Source organism: Doryrhamphus excisus, linkage group LG12 (genome assembly GCF_037039965.1).
Source record: "Doryrhamphus excisus strain RoL-2023G ecotype Guam linkage group LG12, RoL_Dexc_Guam_v1.1, whole genome shotgun sequence".
NCBI classification, from domain to species: Eukaryota; Metazoa; Chordata; class Actinopteri; order Syngnathiformes; family Syngnathidae; genus Doryrhamphus; species Doryrhamphus excisus.
The window spans coordinates 15,112,223-15,135,434 of record NC_136368.1 but is presented as its reverse complement, the minus strand read 5'-3'; the positions used below and the strand labels follow the sequence as shown (position 1 = coordinate 15,135,434).

At 41.3% G+C, this 23,212-nt stretch overlaps 1 protein-coding gene across 3 annotated transcripts in view; it reads left to right on the top strand.

Annotated features, from left to right (window-relative positions):
• The window catches only part of klf12b (Kruppel like factor 12b), a 45,094-nt gene that overhangs the window by 10,710 nt on the left and 11,172 nt on the right, over positions 1 to 23,212 (top strand). For all 3 annotated transcript variants that reach the window (XM_058081463.2, XM_058081467.2, XM_058081466.2), the window contains 2 exons: positions 12,578 to 12,660; positions 19,491 to 20,019. In XM_058081463.2, coding sequence (XP_057937446.1) covers positions 12,595 to 12,660; positions 19,491 to 20,019 — 595 coding nt within the window. In that variant the 5' untranslated portion in view covers positions 12,578 to 12,594. The remainder of the gene's footprint in view (positions 1 to 12,577; positions 12,661 to 19,490; positions 20,020 to 23,212) is intronic.

Below are 23,212 nucleotides of genomic sequence, written 5' to 3'. Positions count from 1 at the left end.
CATGTTGCAACATCATGTATTGATACTGTTGGTATTGTTTGTGAGGTATCTTTCTCGCGGTTACATCAAAACCCATTGTTGCTTGCAAACAAGCGCTATCTGGAGCGCTGTCACAAATGTCTTTGACTTTGTGCGAGCCTTGAGTAACGCCACCTCAATGTTAGAGCCGTCACGGTCACGGCTTGTTTAGCTGTTCCTCTGCAGCATTCGGAGGCACATGATGCAAGAGGATGTCACACTCTGGAGCGGGAGCAGTGTGTGTGTGTAGCGCGAGTGTGAATTAGTGCACATTGTGGGTGGCTGTAGGTGGCAGCTTGTGTTGAATGGGCATCTATTCTCATTTCTGCAGCTACCGAGAGATGTGTGGATTTATGTGCAAGTGTACGTCTTGTCTCTAAACCAAAGATAGGTTGAACGTGGGTGTTGGCAGAGGTCACAAACAAGGTGTGTTTGCTTGACTTGGTGTGTGTGTATTTTATATGTGTGTCTGTGTGTGTGTGTGTGTATTTGGAGCCAGATTGCAGAACCCAGCAGTGACTCAGGAAGCCTTAAGAGAGTACGTCTGACACGCAGATGGAGGCGCAGACAAACCAAACAACGTTTGGAGTTTTATTTCTCAGAGCGAGCAGCTTCTCAAGGGATCAATGTGGTTTTTTTGTAGAGGTCGGGAACTTTCACAGAGACAAGAAAACCTACTTTTTAAAGATGATTTATGAATGATTTCCCCATCTGTGAATTTTAGACATTCTGATGAAATGAAATGCAGGTGCCTTTTATGGTAACTTTTATATCAGGCATTTTTTATATTCATACAGCAAGATGTTTATCAAAATTAGGTACAGTTTGTAACATTTTGATGATCTTACTTTGCTACCTTAAATGAAAGGGCCATTAAATATGATCTGTTTGCTGTCTAACTAAGACCAACATGGCTTTCACTACTGTCCACTGTGGCTATTGGATGAGCGCAATACTGATATAGAAACAGGAGTTCAGAACATTCAACAGCCCGCCTCAAAGGATGCACTCACACTCGGCCAGTGGTTCTCCTGGGGGAGAAAAAAATGATATCTATATATTTATCTTTACTGTACTGACTCAACTTGAAAGTCAAATATGCAACATTATGGATAGAGGTGATGAATACAAGTTTTATTTAAGAGTCAAAGTACGACTAATTCATACATGTTGGCAGATGTGCAGTAATATTGAGAAGCAGTGACAGGGTGAGCAGCAGGGAGTACTTCAAATGCAGAATTTATCATACACAACATTTATCATACACAACGTTTGACTCTTGAATATTTGAAGTATGCTTCACAGCTCTACATTTTGTTGCATTTTCCCGGTTTCTGTATTCAGTTCAACCTGTACAGAACAGATCAATAAATAATGTGCCTATGGCGGGCAGCTCTTCCCAGTAGGTCAAACATACGACAGCCTTACATGAAGCGCACCTAACCCGCACCCCGCACTTACGATCTCAAAGCTACCAATTTTTGACAGATTGCGACGGGCAAGCACATGGGTGTCACAAATCACTTTCTCCGTAAGTACGATACACTTGCAACCCCTATGACGACCAAAACGGCTTTATTATCATTTTAAAGGATTTTTGTGTTTTCATATTATGTAGATGGGCGGCACGGTGGTCGAGTGGTTAGCGCACAGACCTCACAGCTAGGAGACCAGGGTTCAATTCCACCCTCGGCCATTTTTGTGTGGAGTTTGCATGTTCTCCCCGTGCATGCGTGGGTTTTCTCCGGGTACTCTGGTTTCCTCCCACATTCCAAAAACATGCTAGGTTAATTGGTGACTGATTGATTGTCCATAGGTATGAATGTGAGTGTGAATGGTTGTTTGTCTATATGTGCCCTGTGATTGGCTGGCCATCAGTCCAGGGCATGGGTGGGCAAACTACGGCCCGGGGGCCACATGCGGCCCACCAAGTGTTTGAATCCGGCCCGCCAGTTGCTTTCTAAGTTTTAACATACAAACTGGCAACATGACCTGCAAGTCGGATGTCTTATTTAGTAAAAAAAACCCAACAAAACTGTAAAATTAAATTACATAGTTTGATGTGGTCTGATGTTTAAAGTGACATTGGAACATACAGCTGATAGTATAACACTTTTATAGATAAAATAAAAGGAAAAGTATAAGCATAAAATATTGTGTCTGTGTTAAATATATATTCTGGCCCCCCAAACAATTTTATTAACTTAATGTGGCCCACGAGTCTAAATATTTGCCCACCTCTGGTCCAGGGTGTACCCCGCCTCTTGCCTGCAGACAGCTGGGATAGGCTCCAGCACCCCCCGCGACCCTTGTGAAGAAAAGCGGTAGAAAATGAATGAATGAATATTATGTAGATGTACCTAATAAAGTGCATCATTGCAGGACATTTTCAGCCCAGGATTCTGAACGTCACTGCAGACAAAAGAATGATCAATTAGGATCATTTGGTTGTTTTTCTAATCAAATTGCACGCTGTAATGCTTGCCAGATGGGGAGGGAAGAACTGATATGCCCTGAGCTAATTATTACCTCTGTGGCAATGGGGGGGTTGTCACATCATAAGGGGGTTCCGGATCCCTTAGACTCCTCTTTGTACTGTTTCAGTGTTATATTTTGACATGAAGGAATGGCGTAATTTGTGTGTATGATTGTATGATTATTTAAAAGTGAAGTCAGCAAACTTCTCACACACACACACACACACCTCTGACCCCTCCAAAGGATTAGTGACACAGGATCCATCCTGGCAGAAATAGCCAGGAACCAAGGCCAATATATCAGAATATGGGAACTTCCGTTGTCGCTTGATGTGGTCTGTGTTTATTTGTGTACTGCAAATTGACCTTGTTTCCTCCCAGGTGCTAAACTCATTTAGTTGTATTTTTTACAAAATAAAATGCACCATAATTAATAGATTTTTTTTTGTTCATTGAAGTTACTTTAATTTTTTGCAGTTTACGTTATTAAGTTATAAAAACATAGTTCCTGAAAGGGGTCCAGACTTGGAGCACAGTGGCCCTTAACTTTAAATTTTAGAAGTGCAAGCAGAAAATCTAGGGGTGCACACTGAAATCGACTTTAAACTTTCACATTTCCTCGCATTTTCACCATTTTACTAATAACTACTATTAACTCCAGTACCATCCTCTTTTCACACACATCGGGCTTCTTCCTCTTTGCTGTTTGTCTCCTTTCTTCCTCATTAGGAGGTATTGTGGGTTGGCAAACTGCCATTTGCACGTTACTGTCAACTACTGGCCCGTGTGGAGCACCAGTTTGTCAGCAGCAAAAAAAATATTCAATAATAATCAAATAAAATCAGCAAATTTACTGGCAGGGTTGCCAACTTCTGGGAAAATAATTAAAGGGGACCTGTTATGCAAATTTTTTGACCCCTTGTATTGAGTTCTGGTCTCCTATAGAGCAGTTATACGCAATAACGAAAACTTTTTAGATTTTCCAGAATCTGCACCTATTCCAGCTGTATTCTGATTTGTGCTTCCTGCCAAAATAGTCTGTTTTCATTTATTACACCCACGGCCCGCACTCCGCTGCGATTGATCACACGCACAAAGTGCTTCCCAACTATGGACCATATAATGAAGTCTGCTCCTCTGTGACATCACAAAGGAACAGTTTTACCACGCCTTTTGAAACCAAGTGTTTTGAGCCATCCCAAACTTCTTTTAGGACTCACTTCCAAATGCGCAAACCTCATTATCTGAAACTTTGGCATCGTTTAACACGAGAATACAACACTTTAACTACATTTATAGGTCAGAAAAGCAGAAAAAGCATAATAGCAGGACTGACCAACCTGCTTGTTTGTTTTTTTCTTTTAAGTGTGTGAAACAAATGTACTATTTAACACAAACCTGAATTTAATTTGATGCCTGTTTTAAAGTAATACTAATATATGGGAAATTAATTATTCATACAAATTTAGAATTTCAGATTGACCTAACATATTTTTGGAATGTGGGAGGAAACTGGAGTACCCAGAGAACTTGCAAACTCTATGCAGAGATGCATTAATAAATTTCACATAGAAATAAAAATAGATTCTGATCTTAAGCCCTTAAAAAATTGTTTTCAGCATAGCATGTTGTGGAAAAATCATGCCGATACGATACCCATGTTTTTGGAAATCACTTACGGCATGTAAAGCTTGCAACAGGACGCTGCAAGACAACAGGAAATGATTCTAACACAATATTTTGCCTACATTATCAATACTATCAAGTGACTAAGTGATTAGTGATTTTGTGATAATTGATATCTTGGAATACAATCATACCTCACCATTCTTATGTAACTGAAGAAGTGAATCTTGCACATCTTACTGAAGGGTTTTCATGTTGAAGAAATATATGAAACAACTGCAATGTTGCAATGTGAACAGCTGGATGTTGTTTTGTTACATTTGTTACAGTTTATAGTATATCAAGAAATACATACAGTATCTTTAACTTGAAAAAAAGAAATAGTAAATTAATATTTATTACCACATAATCACACAAAAATAGAAATCTGTACAGTTGAGTACCGGAACAAATATCAGTATTGGATTAAAGGTGCCCACACATATACCTTTTTGGTACTGATGAATACAGAAACAAGACCGATTAGTACCTTACAAGTGAATCACTTTTTGGCAGTCATCACTGTATGTTATATAGTCATGGAAAAAATGATTAGACCACCCTTGTTTCTCCAGTTTCTTGTTCGTTTTAATGCCAGGTACAACTAAAGGTACATTCATTTGGACAAATATAATCATGACAACAAAAATAGCTCATGAGAGTTACATTTTCTGGTCCGTGTGGAGCACCACTTTGTCAGCAGCAAAAAAAAATATTCAATAATAATCAAATAAAATCAGCAAATTTACTGGTAGGGTTGCCAACTTCTGTAACAATAATTAAATGGGACCTGTTATGCTCATTTTTTTACCCTTTGTATTGAGTTCTGGTGTCCTATAGAGAAGTTACATGCAATAACCCACACAGAAAACTTTTTAGATTTTCCAGAATCTGCGCCTATTCCAGGTGTATTTCCTTTGATTTGTGCTTCTTGCCAATGAAGTTAATGAACTTAAGCAGTTTATAGTACATAATAAAATATGTTTTAATTGGTCTTTTGGATATACTGTATATTACATGCTAGTACATGGAGGATCCATGCTTTCTATCATGTGGCTTTTTGTAACAAAGCTCTTCCTGTACATTGTGTTAACAATATCCTCCTGGTCATACCAGTGAGTTACGGTTTTCCGTCGCTCTCGTTGAGTAAAAAAAGAAAAAAAAAAGTCTTGCATTATGTGTTCATCTTGAGTCTTGTCAAGGAAAACAGTAGGTCGATTCCCTACTTGTTTATGAATGAATGCAGTAGGGAGGCCATTCATTCATGTAGAGTCATCACATTGAAGAAAAGCAAAACAGATGATTTGAGGAATGTGACCAGATAGACCTGGAGTTTTCCTGAATACTGTTTCCTGAAGTGCATGTTTACACTTGTATATCCTGTGCCCAAACAGTATTTATTGGTGTCCCAAGACTTATTGATAGCGAGTGAGGTGCAAACGAGGAACGTAGCAACACTTCGTCTCTCTTGAGCCTTTTTCAAAAATGTTCCAGAAGAATTCAAAAGACTCCACGGGCCGATCCTGCCAAACAAAATATGGCTTATGAAATGGAAATTTTGAGGCCATTCACCAAGTGCCAGGAATTATATTTTATAAATGAATAATTTGGAGTAATAAACGCCAGACTTCATAGGAGCAGGCCGTCATCGACACCTGCTTTTTCTGTGTTAGAAAGTCTATGTAAATGAATTTGTAAAGTGTATTCTGATGATTAGGGTTAGTACAACTTCACAGGTGCCTTCTGGGAAGGTTGATGCTCCATAATTCTTAGCAAACTGTTGCTGTGTGTGTGGAAAGGAAACTTGCAACCATGAATAACCAATACGACCTTTTGACACCTTCCCTACCAACCTACATCTTGAATTGGATATCATTTGGGTTGAACTAACCTGACTAAGAGCTGAGTTGATTGAAACAAAGAGTTAATCTGACACTTAATTCCCATGCATTTCCAATAACATTTCCAGTTGTAACTTAAAAATAAATACAGTTCTTGCTGGGACATCACAGAATAATCACAGAAAATTCAAAACAACGGTTCAAATATTAAAGAAACTTGGACGATCGTCAGAAAAAATTGCACTGTAAAGTTTTATTAGTATACAGGTGTTATTGTGTTTTATGGCGAATTAGCACCTTTCAATTTTGCAAAACATAGCTTGGTTGCATCATCAACATGCGTTACTGCGATAGAGCAATAGAATTAAAATATCTATTGTAGGCCAATTTTATATTGTTTTTATCATCAGCCAGGACACGTGTTGCGTTCAAAGACATTCCCAAATCTCATAACTCTTTAACCCTACATATAACTGCAAGGTCGCTACGATATGTCTAAGCATGTTAAAGGATCTGCTTCTATGAAATCAACAATAATGGCAAAAATGACGTTTGTGGCATCCCCAATGGGTTGTGATCAATACTCTGTAATATAGATATTACAGAAGAATACAGAAATGGCCAATAATTTGTGGATTATTAGTTGTTATTATTAACTTATTATTACAAGTCCTGTTCTTGCCCCTGTAGAGACATTTTGCTTAATGGCAGCCATGTTATTCACCCAATTATGCCCAGATTGGAGGTAGGAGTTAGGATACACAAATATATACAGTTTGCCTTTTTCTGTGAGATTTCCTGTCGGTCTAAGACAATCCCTGAACGTTTTTTTTTAAAACTAACTCTTCAAGACCTTTGACGCCAGCATTGAAATGTAGAAAGTGCATCGCTTATTGAAAGTTTGAAGGACATCGGCTGATATTTGTGGTTAACAGAAACTAATATAACCATTGACTTTTTGATGGATTTCTTTCGCAGACAATTGCTTACAAAGAGTTTGAAGAGGACTGGTAATACGCAGTGAGTGGTAGCTGTTTTAGCTTTGTATCAAAATATGATTAAGGACTTTGGATCTTGGCTGCAGCAAGACAAAAACAATTGGATTGGACCCAAATAAAATTTGGATAAGATTGATTGCAAATGGTAGATGTGTATTGATATGACCTTACCCACTGGTACTTGGTATGGGTTGAAGGTTTAATTAAGTATGCCTAACCTGTGACCACATACTGTATACTTTCTCTGTTTGGAGTTTGCAGTTACTATTTAAGTATCCACTGTGTGCAAGAGCAAATAACGGGCCCTTAAACTAAATGCGAAGGCCATGTCCTTCAGTCCGGTTGTGCTTTATTGCCTTAAACACAAACTCTTGACAAAATCAAGTTTGTGTGGTGTGTACGAGTGCGCTATCAGTGTGTCACACAGGAAATATTTTTTTATATTCTTTTGCACTTTTTTTTCTTTCATCCCCCCAACAATCTACCGTGGTGGAGGCCCTGCTTGGAAGAGGCGGGGAGGGTCTGTTGGCATTCTTGCACTGTGTGCTTTGCGCTCGACTGGGCCTTGGCTCTATTCCATATCCCCTCTCTACCCTCCGCCTTGCAAAATACCTCCAAAATACACCCTCCCTTATGCTGCTCAACCATTTCAACTCTCCATGTTTTGCCTCCCTGTAGCACTCCTGTTATGTATACCAGAAAAAAAAAACTCATTCCCCAATTCATTGCCTCATCACTTCCATTGACCTCCCTTCCATCCTGGACCAGTGGCAGCAGGTCCAGCCTCTGTGACACAGATGCACCCGGCTGCCTGCGGGCATTCGACGTGGGAACAAAACACTGATGGAGGCTGGGTTGTGTTGTTGTGTTGGAGCTATGCATACATGAATGCAAGTAGAGAGAGATAGAGGGGAAAGGGAAGCGGTGGCAGTAATATACGACATCTGCTTCCGTGAGTTGACTCAAGCTTAAGTTTTACCTGGAAAAAAATAGTACCGTGAGAGCCCGACGAGATAAGCCATGATGGGTACTCACGCTCACATGTTGAGATAACAACTTTGCTCACAGACTTCTCATCCTAATCAAAGCAATCAACAGAAGCTTAGCGCAAATCTGCTCTTCATTTTATCCAGTGTTCTTTCTAAACCACTATCACATGGAGGCTAAAAGCTAACCACGCCAAGATGGGAACCAGACAGAGACCAGGCTTGTTGTTTTTTAATTGTTTCATAGTTTGTCCTCGGTTCATTTCAGGGTTGGTTTGGTTGACTTTGCTACTTATGTTTCTGTTCATTGCATGTCCAAAGATTGTCTCAATCAATACATCAATCATTGGTCATACACCTAGAAATTATATCCAGAAATAATGCAAAGTTAGCATGGTGGATTAGTATACAAAATTGACGGATACATGGAAGAATGCAGAGAACTGATTGGGTGGAGGTCTACAACCATTGTAAGGTTTGAATTAATGTGAAATTAAGCTCCTAATGTGACTGTACAGTGGCTGAACTATCTGGAGTTGACAAACCCTTTCATCGTCTAATACAGGGGTCTCAAACTCAATTTACCTGGGGGCCACTGGAGCTAGGGTCTGGGCAAGGCTGGGCCGCATCAGGTTTTCCAAAAAAAAACAACAAAAAAAACGCATTTATTAAAAACAGAAAAATATACAAACTTTTTCAGTGCTTTGATTCCGATTTTCGACAATAAAAGCTCTGATAAAACATTCCACTGTTTTCAAATATCTTAATATTTATTTTTCTACACAAAATAAGATGAAAAATAAATAAACAATTCAAGAATAAAGAAAATCAATAAATCAGTAATAAGTAAATATAATAATAATAATAATAATAAAACGGCAAATAATAAAAACTTAAGAAACCACATATAGTTGGTGGGTGGACAAATTATTTTTTTCAGATTAAAATTAACAAAGCATTATTAGAGCCCTGTAGACATGACAAAACACGACTCTATAGTCACATTTATACTTTTTTTATTTACAACTTATTGCGCAACTGCAGGGTCTTGAGACACATGCTAACTCGCAAACTATAGAGCTAGCGACCAAAACGGTAGCCTTCAAGTTATTTCTTTTAAACTTAAATAGCCAAAAACTTACCACTTCCACACGGATAGGGAGGATAACTATTAACAGTTATTTAACCTTTAACATGAACATTAATCAAACGTAATAATTTTTTCTGGGTACATGATACCATACAGCATCCATATCAAACTTGCGCGGGCCGCACTAACATTAAACTTTCATATCAAGGCGGGGGCCTCAAACTAGTGTCCTGCGGGTGTTTGAGACCCCTGGTCTAATAGTACACCACCAGTATGAGCCCTTTAAATGCATGCTCGAGCCTTGACTTAAGGACCATCCAACACCTTTGGGATACACTGCAAGCCAAGCCTTTGTAAGAATGGGCAAGAATTCCTACACTGAGTCTTCTTGAGGTGCATTCGAGCTGCTACTCTGTTCACGATTTGGGAAGGGATTTTGGTTGTAAGGAGTAATGAAATGCCTCAACACTCCGCTGACTCTCTCCATCGGACTCCCCCACACACCTGGGATGGCCATTTTATTTCAGAGTGCAGCAAATGGAAAGGTGATCTTAATCTACCCTGCACCACAACCCCAACCCATTCCTATCTTGCAAACACAGAACCTCACACTGCTGATGGACAGCAGTTTTGGGCTCTCCTTAGATTATTAACATTATTAACAATAAAATGTATTGTTTGACTAGTTTTGACTGAACGCTTCTGTTTTGTGTTTTGTCCCGACCCCACCGTTTGGCACCCCATCCATTAGTTCATTACTAGGCGTGAGGCCTCCCTTGTCGCTGTTTGCACTTTGGTCACTGCGGTCCCAAACAGCGGCATGCACTGGCCATTGATTTCCTATGAATAGCCCACTGCTGGCCAGTTCATTATGGAGGCGTTCACACACCACTGGATTAGCTGGAAACAGCAGATTGAATGGAGTGGCTGTTTTCTGCAGGTGCTTGACCCTTGTATTGTATTTTCATTTGTTTGCTAACGTGACGACACATATAACATCAAAAAGACAGGAGAAAATGGCCAATTTTTTACATCCTTTTTAGAGCGAAAACAAGCCTTTTACTTTTCTGCCAGCCACACTCCCATCGCTTCTTCTCCTCCTCAACACATGGCTCCAGGCTGGACTCTGGCTACAGCTCCACCCGCTCAAACAGTTACCATGGTAACGCTATCTAGGCCTACCAAGACCTGAAGCCGAAGGACATCCTGGACAACAATACAATAGCAGCACAGCCAGGGTACCTGAGGGACTTAGACCTGTGAGGGGAGGTATATACTGTATGTGTGTGTATGCGTGTGTGTGTGTGTATGGGGGGGGGGGGGGTTGGAGGTTGCAGATTGAGAGGGAGTAAATCCGCCCCCTCCCCTTCCTACCTCCATCACACACAAACACCACCAGGATTAGCCTCGTGCTAGAGAAATAGTGGACATTATGTGGCATTTAATCGTTTTTGTTTCGGGATAAATTAGTCATTTCAAAAGGGCAGCTTAAGTCCTGTTTCCACTAAAGGGTTCGGTTCATATTTTGGAAGCAATGGGTACGTTTATTAATATCCAAACATGTTGGACATAACCACTTTTTAGGTTCCTTAGAGGCAGGGGTCCTCGTTTGGTCTGATTAATGGACTCCACCAATAGATTCTCTTCAGTTCAGTTTACATTTTGTGGTGTTTTGGGAACTAGAGTGAAATAAATGAAAGTTACAGGGAAAGAAGATTCATAAAAAGTGGCAAAACATACCCACTCAAGTCTGAACTCAGGTCACAGAAAATAATCAGTCTCAGAACACAATATGAACATTCCACCCCAATCCTGATCCTGCAGGTCAGTAGTTCTCAATCCCATCCCAGGGGGTGTCCAAAGCTCTAATTTTACCTTGATCTTAGCTTGAGAAAACTGTATCTGGACTACTTTGATTTTTTTTGTTGGATACCCGTGCTTTAGGTGATAATCCTATTCATTGAATGTGTCAGGAAAGCCGCTATAGGAAAATGCTGTACATCCTTCATCACGAACCAAGGTTTATTTCTCCAGCTCTTGACTGACTGCGATGGCAGTGCTGAGTAACTGATATCCCGGCTGCTGGCCCGCATTCTTCTGCCTAACTTCTGCTAAAATAATAAAAGGGATTGCTACCTAAGGTTTCCTGTAGCTGAGGGGCTGATACGGAACATACATTGTTGTTATTGGCTCCCTTGCCATTCAAGCAGCAGCAGCAGTTACTGGCCACTAGACAGACAGAGGCAACACTGGGGGTGGTGGGAGGATATTTTCCTTGAATGTGTGTTTGTCTGCTTTGCTTTCTTGCTTGAAAGACACAAGGAACTGTGACCTGGCTGTGTTTTTTTTTTTTTGCAATAACTGTTCAGTAAGTACTGATAGAAGCTAATTATTATACATCACTGAGTAGGAATAGGAAGCCTCGCAGCAGCCCACCAGGCAACTGAATAGCTTCATTAAAGCAGACAATGACTCATGTTCAGGGTTCTGAGTTAGTGGGAATTGATCCCATACTGGCTAAAGGAAAGTCAGATCGAGTATAAGTGACTTTACTCTAAGAAACCCTGGTCTGGATTGTAACTTTTTAGAGTCAGAAATAAGAATGTACAGGTATTATTGTATATGCATTGTAATACATGCTGTCATACATGTAGTACAGATGTTGTCAAAGTTTTATAATCGTTGGACAATTGGTCAGTGACATATGGACTATTGTTGCTAAGTCCTGCCTTTGGCCCTGCAAAGACGTTTTAGCTGGTTGGCGGCTATGTACTTCAACCAAGCATGCATTTTAACACAAGCATGTGAATCCCCAAGAATTGTGTCTACAATTTTGTGGTGTTTCAAGGACTGCACTTTAAAGTTGAAGTACTGCTGTAATTAAAATACAACAGGTATTTGTTTTGTTTTATTAAGTACATTGAACTGTGTGGGAAATTTCAAGTCAATGTGACTTAAAGTGTTTTATAATAGTGCCACCTTATGGTCATTAATTCATTCATTTTCTACTGCTTTTTCCTCACGAGGGTCGCGGGGTATGCTGGAGCCTATCCCAGCTGTCTTCGGGCAAGAGGCGGGGTACACCCTGGACTGGTCACCAGCCAATCACAGGGCACATATAGATAAACAACCATTCACACTCACATTCATACCAATTAATGTAGCATGTTTTTGGAATGTGGGAGGAAACCGTTGTACCCGGAGAAAACCCACGCATGCACAGGGAGAACATGCAAACTCCACACAGAGATGGCCGAGGGTGGAATTGACCCCTGGTCTCCTAGCTGTGAGGTCTGCGCGCTCACCACTTGACCTTATAGTTATTTTGTCAGAAAAATAACATCACTGGCAACAAAGTAGGAATGTATATTTTGACAAATTGTCACTCTTTTGTCTGCAGTGGTTGAGTAGTAGAAGAGTTGTGAGAAAATGTGTGCGTGTGGTTTACAACTTGGTCAACTCTATGTTGTTGTGCTTACTCCTGTTTGTTGTCCCTTTGCAGGCCGCTGAAGAGACAGGATGTTAATGCTTGACGGAATGCCTGCAGTCCGAGTCAAAGCTGAGCCCCTGGAATCGGAACAAGGGGTAAGAAAGCAGTTGTTTTCCAGACAATTCCCATTTTTTTTTCTCCCCTTTGCTGCTTTCCTCCTCCGGCAATGGCCAGATAATCACTCCCAGGCCCAAGCGAGCAAGCAAGAGAGTGTGGGGGCTATGAGGAGTGGTCGGAGAGCATGGTAGCAAGGAGGAGGAAAGCCACAGCTGGGACAGGAATGCATTAAGATGGAGGTGATGGTTGGGTGGGGGGTTGTTAGAGTAGAATACTACTTTGGGGGTGATTGTCAATGGGGAGGCTGAGAAACGCTAGATCTTTACGTTCCTTCACATTCTCCATTGATCCTCCCTTGCCTGCCCTTCTGTGTTACAAACACACAACCCTCCTCTTCCTTTGCTATCACAGCGCCATCTCTTCCTTGACTCCCTCCTCTCTCGCGCCTTTCTATCGCCAGTATGAATCACAGACCAGAAGTTAAACGTCGCAATTTAATCCTTTGCGAAACTCCCAGCTGGGCGCAATTTTTTTTTTTTTTTTTTAGAAGAGTTCAGTCTTAGTTTTGTCCGGTCTAATGATGTTACCTCACGCAAGCCCCTGATACAGCAAGTATCAGAACTCACTCTCTGGTCCAACATACCTATAAATAAAGTGGTCTTGTTATGGAGAAGCTGTTGCTAGGTTACAGGGGCTTTGTGTTGCTGCCACAGCTGTGCATGTGTGTGTGTGTGTGTGTGTGTGTGTGTAGGCCACTACATTTCTGTAATAATGATGCATTAGTGTTCAGTTCCTATTGATTTCCATTCATAACACATCAGTCATTCAGTACCCTTTTTATGTGATCCGACAGTTATTACAGAAATGACCTAAAACGTGGGTCGCTTTGACAGTTGTCATTAATATATGTTGAAAATGTAGCACCTTATTATGTGCTACAGAGAGCCGTTTTGCACATATTAATACTCAGAATGTAGTCTGAAGTCTCTTGATGTTTTTCAACTACCGTAATTAGTGTCAAAATGTTTCCGAGACACAGTACTGTTCTGTAAGCTTTATTCATTGATGACCATTTATCACAGTCTATCATCGACCTAATCATGTCATAAGTCGCCAGAATTGGTAGGCAGTTAGCATGCTGCATTATGCCTAATATTGCATTGGGTCGCCAAAAATACTGTATAATTTATGATTTGCGTCACATTGGGTGGCTCAAAATATGGTCTCTGATCAGGGGATTATTATTCGCAATCAGATTTTGACATAATGTTTGGAAATTTTTTTGCACAAAAACGATTGGTGGCTCGCTTTGCATCTTGTCACATCCTCAACAGGTGATTAGCAATGTCAATGAAGTTGTCACGGAAATGTGTATTGTGATTATAATGTGATTATTGTGTTTACCGATATACAGTTTGTACTGTCTGAGAGTCCGACAAGCAGTTGCTAGTCAACTTCACTATTACCTCTTGATAATATTGATAATTGTGCTAATTTTAGTACAATATTTATGATAGGACATTTTCATAACATTTCATATGTAGATTTTTTTTTACAGGTATGTAGTGTTTCCGAAATACAATGAAAGCATCATTAGCATCATTAATTCGTTCTAGAAGGACTAACCAAAACACAGTCCAATGATGAAGTGATGTCATCAGCACCATGTTGGGTGCTCACAACATGGCTCCTGCTGTGTCTTTGAAAAGTTAATCTTGGATGGATTGTATGATCTGTGCAGTGCACCACATGGAGTCGTTGAGATAAACTTGAAGCCATTCATGAGAAGATGATGAATGGGTAGAACACCAGGTCCTCGTAGCCGCTTGGGTCATCTTAGGTGTTGTTGACTAGTTCGTACGTGCTGATAAGAAATCTCCACATCTGAGGACTTAAGTGGGGCAGCAGGTGGTTTCTCTCCGGCTCTTGCCTGGGTGTTCTGGTCTCTATCATGCCTCCAGGCTTTTGAAGCGCCTCTGCCTCCTCTTGAAGTTTCTCCCTATACGTGCGCTGATGGCAATCGTGATGCGACCTCAGACAGCTTTGAAGTGTGCCCAGATAGCCAATCTTGCCCAAAATGACTGCGCCCCCTCCCAGTCACGGGAGGAGACAGGCCACGGCAAGAAAATATGGTGTTTATTTAGGTGACAGGGGGCCAGAGTCCTGCCTGCAAATGGCCTCGCTCGTTATACTCGGGCTGGAAAACGTGCCCCCGCTAGTAGCAGTATCCTCTGATAAAGACAATGGCGCGGGGATGGAGGCGGGCTGGCGGCTCGAGGACATCTTCACATGTGTGGGCTGGTGTCTGTCAAAATGAGAGTGGAGGTGGTTTCCTTTTTCCGCTTGTATTGCTTGATTCGAGAGCCTTGAAAACGTTAAGGTGTCTTTGTTTTTGCCTTAGACCATTGCTTTTCAAATAGTGGGGCGGGTCCACTTGGGGCACGCTGGGAACTGTCAGGGTGGGGGCGCGAAAGGCTTTCATTTTAATGTAGACCTACCAACATGTACAAATTCATAGATGATGGAAAAATATTTCAAGATTGACATAGTAATATAATAGACAAAAAAGCTGCAATATGTATATATTAGGGATGCTCCAATCTGGGGTGTATGCCGACGATTCCGATACCGATCATCCATGAAATTCATGAAATCGATACCTATTGCATACAGTAGATCAGTAGACTTCTTTAAGAGACTTTGAATGCCAGACAGCTTGAAACCCAGTGTCCCCCACCGCTGGCAATGGCCGGTCATCCAGTCCCACGAATCCAACCTCTTTTTGGACTATTCGCCTTAGCCTCTGACTGCAACTGCACGGAATTAGAGCTTTTTTAACATGCCATCCCAGCGAGGTATTTTTTGTGGCATGTTTTGCACAGTGCAAAATTTATATCACACTCCTAAACGACAGGTACAGTAAGTCCCACACGGCATGTGTTTTAGCTTCCGTAATTGCCGGTCATAATTAAAGAGCAGCTGTTATTTCTGAAACATCAAAATGTATTATATTTTATATTTACCGATTTTTTTTTTTACCTTAAGGATTTGGAGTGTATGAGAAAGTGATTCATTAACAAGTGCAAACACAGCAACATAACCAATGTTGTAATAGCAGTAATGGAGGCTGTTTAGCTCATTCTAAACAATAGTGACACAAAAGCTGCTCATAACATGTCTTAAGGAGTTTATAAAAGCTACATCAGGAAGTTACCTACAGCCACAGCTGTTAATGGCACTGTTTTTTCAGTGTCACTAATTAAAGATTCCGGCTGTATTTACTTTTGTAGACAACGCACCCATCAGCATCCCGATAGTTTTAAAGCCTGGGGGAGCAAAGGTCATGTTGTTACATATTTGTTTTGTGAGAATGCTTAGTGGGTGGTTCCGTGAAGCAGACCGTAACCACGTGTCGTAAACCTTGACCCGACTCCCCTGACCCCAAGATGAACCCGTGCGTGTGGGAGTGGGGGGGTATTAGAGGGGGGGTTAGGTCATTCGTTAGCATATTTGACAGGGTTGGGTTTGTTTTCCATTAGTGAGGGTGTTACGGAGTAAATAATATTTTGGTTTTATTCATGAGCCTATAACTTCCTGTAAGCTGAATAATATACAAGCTTGGAGTATAAATAGTAGGCAGCTACACAAAAAAACTAAAAAAACTACTCCAAGGGAAAAAAAACCCCAAAACAATTCACCACAGATCCACTTGTAAGCCAGCATTACATAATAAGAATGAAATGTTAGTCCCGGAATGAAAAGTGTGGGTGAAAATCCATTACACTTTTTGGATACTTCTAGATCTAATAAGCATTATGGGTATGAAAGAAAATTAAAAATGAGTGTGTTCTCTCCCTGATGGGCCTGAACGTGACTCAGCCTCTGAAAGAAAGGCCTCACTGTTAGGATCAACACTGCGACACCCCTCCCACATTTGGAACACTGTGAGTCCCTGGTGTCACACGCTTTGGATTTGGACAAAGGTCACAATTTTTTTTTTTTTACTATCCTATGCAGAAGGAGTGAAGAAAAAACTTGTGATACATTCAGGGTCAGACAGCGCGCTTGTATTACAGAGTGTCCAGTGGTCGGTGAAAAGACGACGGCTACAGCGAGCTGCCGGCCTCTGGGAGTCCTATTGCTGAGGGACCAGGAAATTGAGCCCATATGATGCTTTTTCCACTGTCACAAAGGAGATTTAGGAGGCAGGGGGCGGGGGCAAGACTGCTACAATATCAGGGGGAGTGATAGAAAACAGGAGGAAACACGAGGAGGAGCAACTAAAGTGATGTGGTCGTGATCCTGGTCTCTCTGTGTTTGTCTGTTTATATTATTTCTACTTGAGTGTATGTCTGCATCAACCTGTCTAGGGACAACAGATGGAAATTAGCCCTTGGCCAATTTGACATAGTTACATATCGTGGGTATGTTCATTATTATTACCTTGCCCTGTTTTTAATTTATTTCATTTCAATAGAAGAGATGATAAAATGCTATTTTACATCTTTTGTCCATGGTTTGCGTTTGTCCTCGCAAGAATCCTTTTAAATCCGTTTTAAATAGGCACCTAGGATTGTAGTCATCATTATGGGCCTGAAATATCACTTCTTTCTGTTTTCACGTAGACACAGCAAGAATCATCCTCATTTTGACTTGTCTGCAACCTGAGATGCTTGAAGTAGATGGTGTCAAACATTAAATAGTAACGTTTTGTTTTAATGCTAACTTCCACTCACCCAGGCATGCTGGAGCCTATCAAAGCTGTCTTCGGGCGAGAGGCGAGGTAAACCCTAGACTAGTCGCCAGCCATTCACAGTGGGCTGAACCAAAGAAATAAATAATTTTTTTCATAGTTTTTTGCTGCATTCAGATGGGATAGGCTCCTGTGACCCTAAGGAGGACAAGCTATATATCAAATGAGGGGAATTTTTAAACATATATTAAGCAGGGCTGCACGGCGGTTGAGTGATTAGCGCGCAGACCTCAAAGCCAGGAGACCCGAGTTCAATTCCAGTTTGCATGTTCTCCCCGTGCGTGCGTGGGTTTTCTCCGGGTACTCTGGTTTTCTCCCACATTCCAAAAACATGCTAGGTTAATTGGCGACTCCAAATTGTCCATAGGTATGAATGTGAGTGTGAATGGTTGTTTGTCTATATGTGCCGTGTGATTGGCTGGCGACCAGTCCAGGGTGTACCCCGCCTCTTGCCCGAAGACAGCTGGGATAGGCTCCAGCACCCCCGTGACCCTCGTGAGGATAAGCGGTAGAAAATGAATGAATGAATATATTAAGCAGAAAACAAGCAGGAGTGCTGCAAAACGATTGATACTGTTTTAGTGCAACATAAGTACTACAGTACATCTATGAACTGGAATATTATGTTATTTCAAGTTACTTTGTGTATATTTCTAATATGTCATATGCTGCCAACTTGACATCCATTGCAGCCTGGTAATCCTGGAAGCGGGATTCCTCCCGTTTCTTTTTCCACCCCAAATGGGGTTTTGTGTTTTTCCTTGCCCAGATGGGGGTTCAGATCAGGGGATGTCGTCGATTGTTGCCAGCCTGCAAAGCTCTTTTGTGATTAAGAGCTGTATAAATAAACTTGACTTGACTTGATAAGTGCAAACAGGGTTTTAGTTTAGGTGTCTGACAAACAGTAAAGCTATTTTAAACACCATCTCTCATGTCTCTCAACTAGATAGATCAACTATAGTAGAAACAAAATACATATTTTGGGTACACAAAATTACAGTAGTTAATAAGAAACAAAACAAACTAACCCTAACCACTACTCATTAGTTCCTCATTAGTTCATTAGGTCCACTACAACTACATCCATCCATTCTTTTTCTATGCCGCTTATCCTCTTTAGGGTCGCGGGATATGCTGGAACCTATCCCAGCTGTTTGGGCGACAGGCAGGGTACACCCTGGACTGGTCGCCAGCAAATCACAGGGCACATAGAGACAATCAATCATTCACACTCGCATTCATGAGAATGTAGGGGTGTTGTTTCATGTCTAGAGGGCTCTAATAATGTTAAAAACTGTATTTAGAAGGCACACATACAGCTGCGTTGCTGCTCTAACCCCAGCTAACCCCGGCAATTTCCAACGTCAAAAGTGAAACTAACTTCACCTTGGTACACCGCTGACATGTCATTGAGGCGCATTACTTCAGTAGGGCTCAGTTATGAATGTGATACGCAACCAAATCAGCCCGATCTTTTTGCAGAAGCCAATAATTTTCGATTTTCAAAATACAGCGAATCTGAAGCCGATCCTGATTTTTAAGATCACATCTGGACATCCGTACTTAACAACCGTAATCTGGATTGATGCCGCCCCCCATCATGCATTGTGGTACTTGGTTTGTATAAAGTTGATGAAGTTATGTGTTTAAAGTTGTCAATTATTCCTATAGTAGTAGTTGCCTGTTACCTGTTGTACTGTCATTTTTGATGGTTGGTCGTGTTCTTTCAAGCCACGCCCCTGTTCATTTCTCTGTGTGACAAGCTGGCGGTGGAGCAACAGACAGCCATCATGTCGCTTTTCTAGCAAACAGAAAAAAAGTGAAGGATTATATTCCACAAATGTGGCAAAAATCCTGTGGGTTTTTAATGTGGGTTGTTTTTGGTGTACCAAATCTCTGACATACCAGTCGTCTCTTCATAATTTCAAGTATTATCAGCAATTTTTGCATGAATCCTATTCAATGGGGAAACTTGAATTGATTTTGGGTGGAAACTAAGAGTGAGGGTATAACTGCTGAATGATTAAGGCTTTATTATAAGGATACTTTTATTTTGAAAACTGTGAATATGAGCCATCATGTGTCTAATTAATATCTCCATCTCTCCTCCCACAGTCACCCAAAGTGCGTCCTTATTCCGCTATGGATGGTGTGCCCTTCTTCCTCAGTAGAGTTAAAGCGGAACCCCCAGAAGACCTCCTCGCTCACGACCTGCACTTCCACACACAGACAGAACCGGTGGACCTGTCAATCAACAAGCCCCGCCCTTCTTCTTCCTCCCACATCATATCGTCCTCGCCGAGGAGATCCGCCTTTTCACCGTCCTCTCTATCATCCTCTTCTTCTTCCTCGTCACCGTCGGTCATCACCTCCGCCTCTTCATTGCTCTCGCCGGGCCCTCTTGTGGCGCCCGGTGGCGGGATGAGAGGTCAGCCATATTTGCACATCCTGCACTCTGTGCCGCCGCCTCCGTCCAGCCCACTGGGCCTGCAGGGCGTGGGCAAGCTGGGCAGCCACGTGCACCGCATCCCAGTGGTGGTGCAGTCGCTGCCCCTCATGTACACCACGGCCGTGAGATCGCCCTCCAGCCTCAACAACGCCATCATGCTACCTCTGCTTGACGACACCAAGAACCAGGGCAAAGGTATGTTCCATTTCTATGGTTATCATCACGTGTCACAATGGGTTTCATTTCTGGTTCTATGGTTATCACATGTCGCGCGGAGTTCCAAGTTCGGTTCTCTTGTCACATCGTCAGTCAAGTTCCTTTTGCAGTTTTACAATTTTCATCATGTCATGTCCACTTCCAGTTCAATTGTGAAATCACAAGTTACACTTGTTATCACATGTTGCATTGCAGGTTGCAAATATTTTTTTTTCCGCCTCTATGGTTTCTATCACGTTCCACAATGACTTCAAACTATACTCTTACCCAGGCAGTAAGGACAGAAAGTGTGTCAAATGTGTACAGTGTTCGTATAGTGCAGTAAATAACATCTGTGGTTCTACGGGACATGTGTCAAACTCAGGCCCAGGGGCCAAATCTGGGCCGCGCTGCAATTTCATCCGGCCTGCGGAACTGTTTGGAAAATAGCATTGAGTTGGCCCGCCTCATGGACCTTATCAAACAAAGTGCTTACAGCGATCAGAGTAAGTCAGCGATTCCTCGGGTATAAACTACTCCTCTGGCAAGTGGAAACAATATTGTATATACTGCAGCATCACTTTAACTGTTACACCCTATTTATTCCTTAAAAAGGCATAAAACAGTCAAAAGTGATCATTTTAACTACAGCAAAGCATGCTGGGAAATGTGTGATATGCCCATTCCATGTCAGGAGATCAGGAAGACTTGGGTTCGAATCTCCGCTTGGGCATCTCTGTGTGGAGTTTGCATGTCCTCCCCATGCACGCGTGGATTTACTCCGGTTTCTTCCCACATTCCAAAAACATGCTAGGTTAATTGACGACTCTAAATTGTCCATAGGTATGAATATGAGTGTGAATGGTTGTGATTGGCTGGGCAAACCGGGTGTATCCCGCCCGACGTCATTTGGGATAAGCTCCAGCACACACCCGCAATTCTAGTGAGGATAAGCGGCATAGAAAATTGATGGATAGATGGATGAGAAGCATCTCTGCTTACATCACAGAGAGGTTCAAGCTGTGCATCGGATGGATAGAAATTTCACAGTTGATATTCTTCCCCTCTCGCTCAAGCTTGACCAAGTCGCCCATAAACATGGCATGCACTTTGTGGTGGCGTAGGAAGCAAATAGCACAGATGTTCAGGGACATCGAGTCATTGCATTTTTTTTTTGCCAAGACCTTGCAAAAGTGGGTTGCGACCCACCAGTTTAAAGCCGTTCCTTTTGATGCACACTGAGCTCAAGTTTCATAAAATTTGTGCAAACATTTTGTATGCATGGAGAAGCAAAGCAGCATTTCTACTGTCAGGGTGTGACTGGTTCTCTCTCTTGGGTGGAGTTTTTACTGCCAACCGACAGGGAGGGAACCTACAGAGGCTGCTCTTGTCTACCTCCTGCACCGTATACACAGAGTGTTATTTATTCATTTTATGAGAAAGACATTACTTCTTGTCACGTCCTGCAAGGATGGACAAGAAGTATCAGGCTATCATACAACATCCCGTGTATGCCAGTATGTGTAATTAGTGTAAGGCGGGGTCGTCCTCAGAGATACTCGTTTTCTAATTTCTTGCGGTTGTGAAAAAAAATAGGACAGGAAAAGAAGACTTGCATAACAGGGCGTGGATATGAAGATGGGTGGCACTTAAACAAACACATGCTGTGTCCGACATGAGCACTTCCCACTTCTCACATAAGAGAGACTGTGATGCATTTAGACACTTTTAATATGAACAGTGTAATGTGATTATGCTCAATAGTCAATTCATGAGGTAAAACACACAATAAATGTACTATACTATACAGGTATATGATAATGCTTAGTTTTGGTTGACACTGTCTTAGAGCTATTAATTTATTTAATATACTGTTTTTGTTATGTTTTTTGTTACAGTACCCTGAGAACTAATTCTAATATGTTCACCAGCCCATGCAGCGAAATAAAATAACTAACAAATGGAATGTAAACATGTCATAGCAGAATTTTTCTGCTAATACACAGCAAAACACTTTTAGAGTATCATAATGCTACATAATAATATGGTAAAATCTCTAAGGTATTATGGGACACATGATGACTCCCTATCAATCCATTTTCTGTACCGCCTATCCTCACGAGGGTCGCGGAGGGTTGCGGTGTCCGTGTTTGAACTACACTGAAAGAAAACATTTTTGTGGTGGCTGTTTTTTAGGGCCATGGGGTTTGATTTGTAGTTTGTGTGTTTTGAATGCAAAGTTTCCATGTCATGCCTCATTGCTCTATAGTAAAGTACAAGTGTACATGTACACGGTATGGTTGTATTTTGATTTTAGGATAAGTGATTTTAAGGAGTGGTCCATGCAGGGATGTATGTGATGTCAACAATACTTAACTATTGGGGCAATGAGGCGTGACATGGAAACTTTGCACTCAAAACACACAAACTACAAATCAAACCCAATAGCCTTAAAAACAGCCACAACAAAAATTGTGTTTTTAAAGTTCTTCAGCATATGCGTGTGTGAAAACTATACACGTGTATATCACAACAACGAACAACAACGGCATCACCAACGTTACCACTATCCTTCGCAATTGTGACAAATCCACAGCCACAAAACTCTGTGCAAATGTAAGCTGCCTGTATTTTTGTCTCTGCTAGATTCGGCACCATTTCCCTGTCGTAGCGCATTTAAAATACATCTATAAACATCTTTGGCAGTGAATGAGTTAATAGCTGTGACAGTCGGCAACATCCTGATGTAGTTTTTATTAACTCCAGAAGATGGCAGTGGCTGCATTTTACAGGCATCACGTGCAGCTGATCTACCTCTGCGTGCGCTTTAAAACGACAATGTGAAAATTATGCATTGTTGTTATTGTTAGTAGTAGTAACCATGATGAAGTTCTTTTTACACTTGTGTGGCAGGTAAGTAGTATAACTTTGGAACAGTAAGAATCATATATATATATATATATACGTATACAATTTATAAAATATGATATAAACAAATATATTGGTACTCAAAAGTTAGACTTTCTACTAAAAAAAGCAAAATACACATGAACTGAGTTTATGTAAGGTATGCTGCCATTTTGCCGGTTTCTGAGTTTTGGCGTGACTGTTTTCCCAGACAATTTGGTTGGAATTGGGAAGCTTTAGATACATTATTCATTATTTAATTTTAGTAATGGCAGATTTTTTTTTT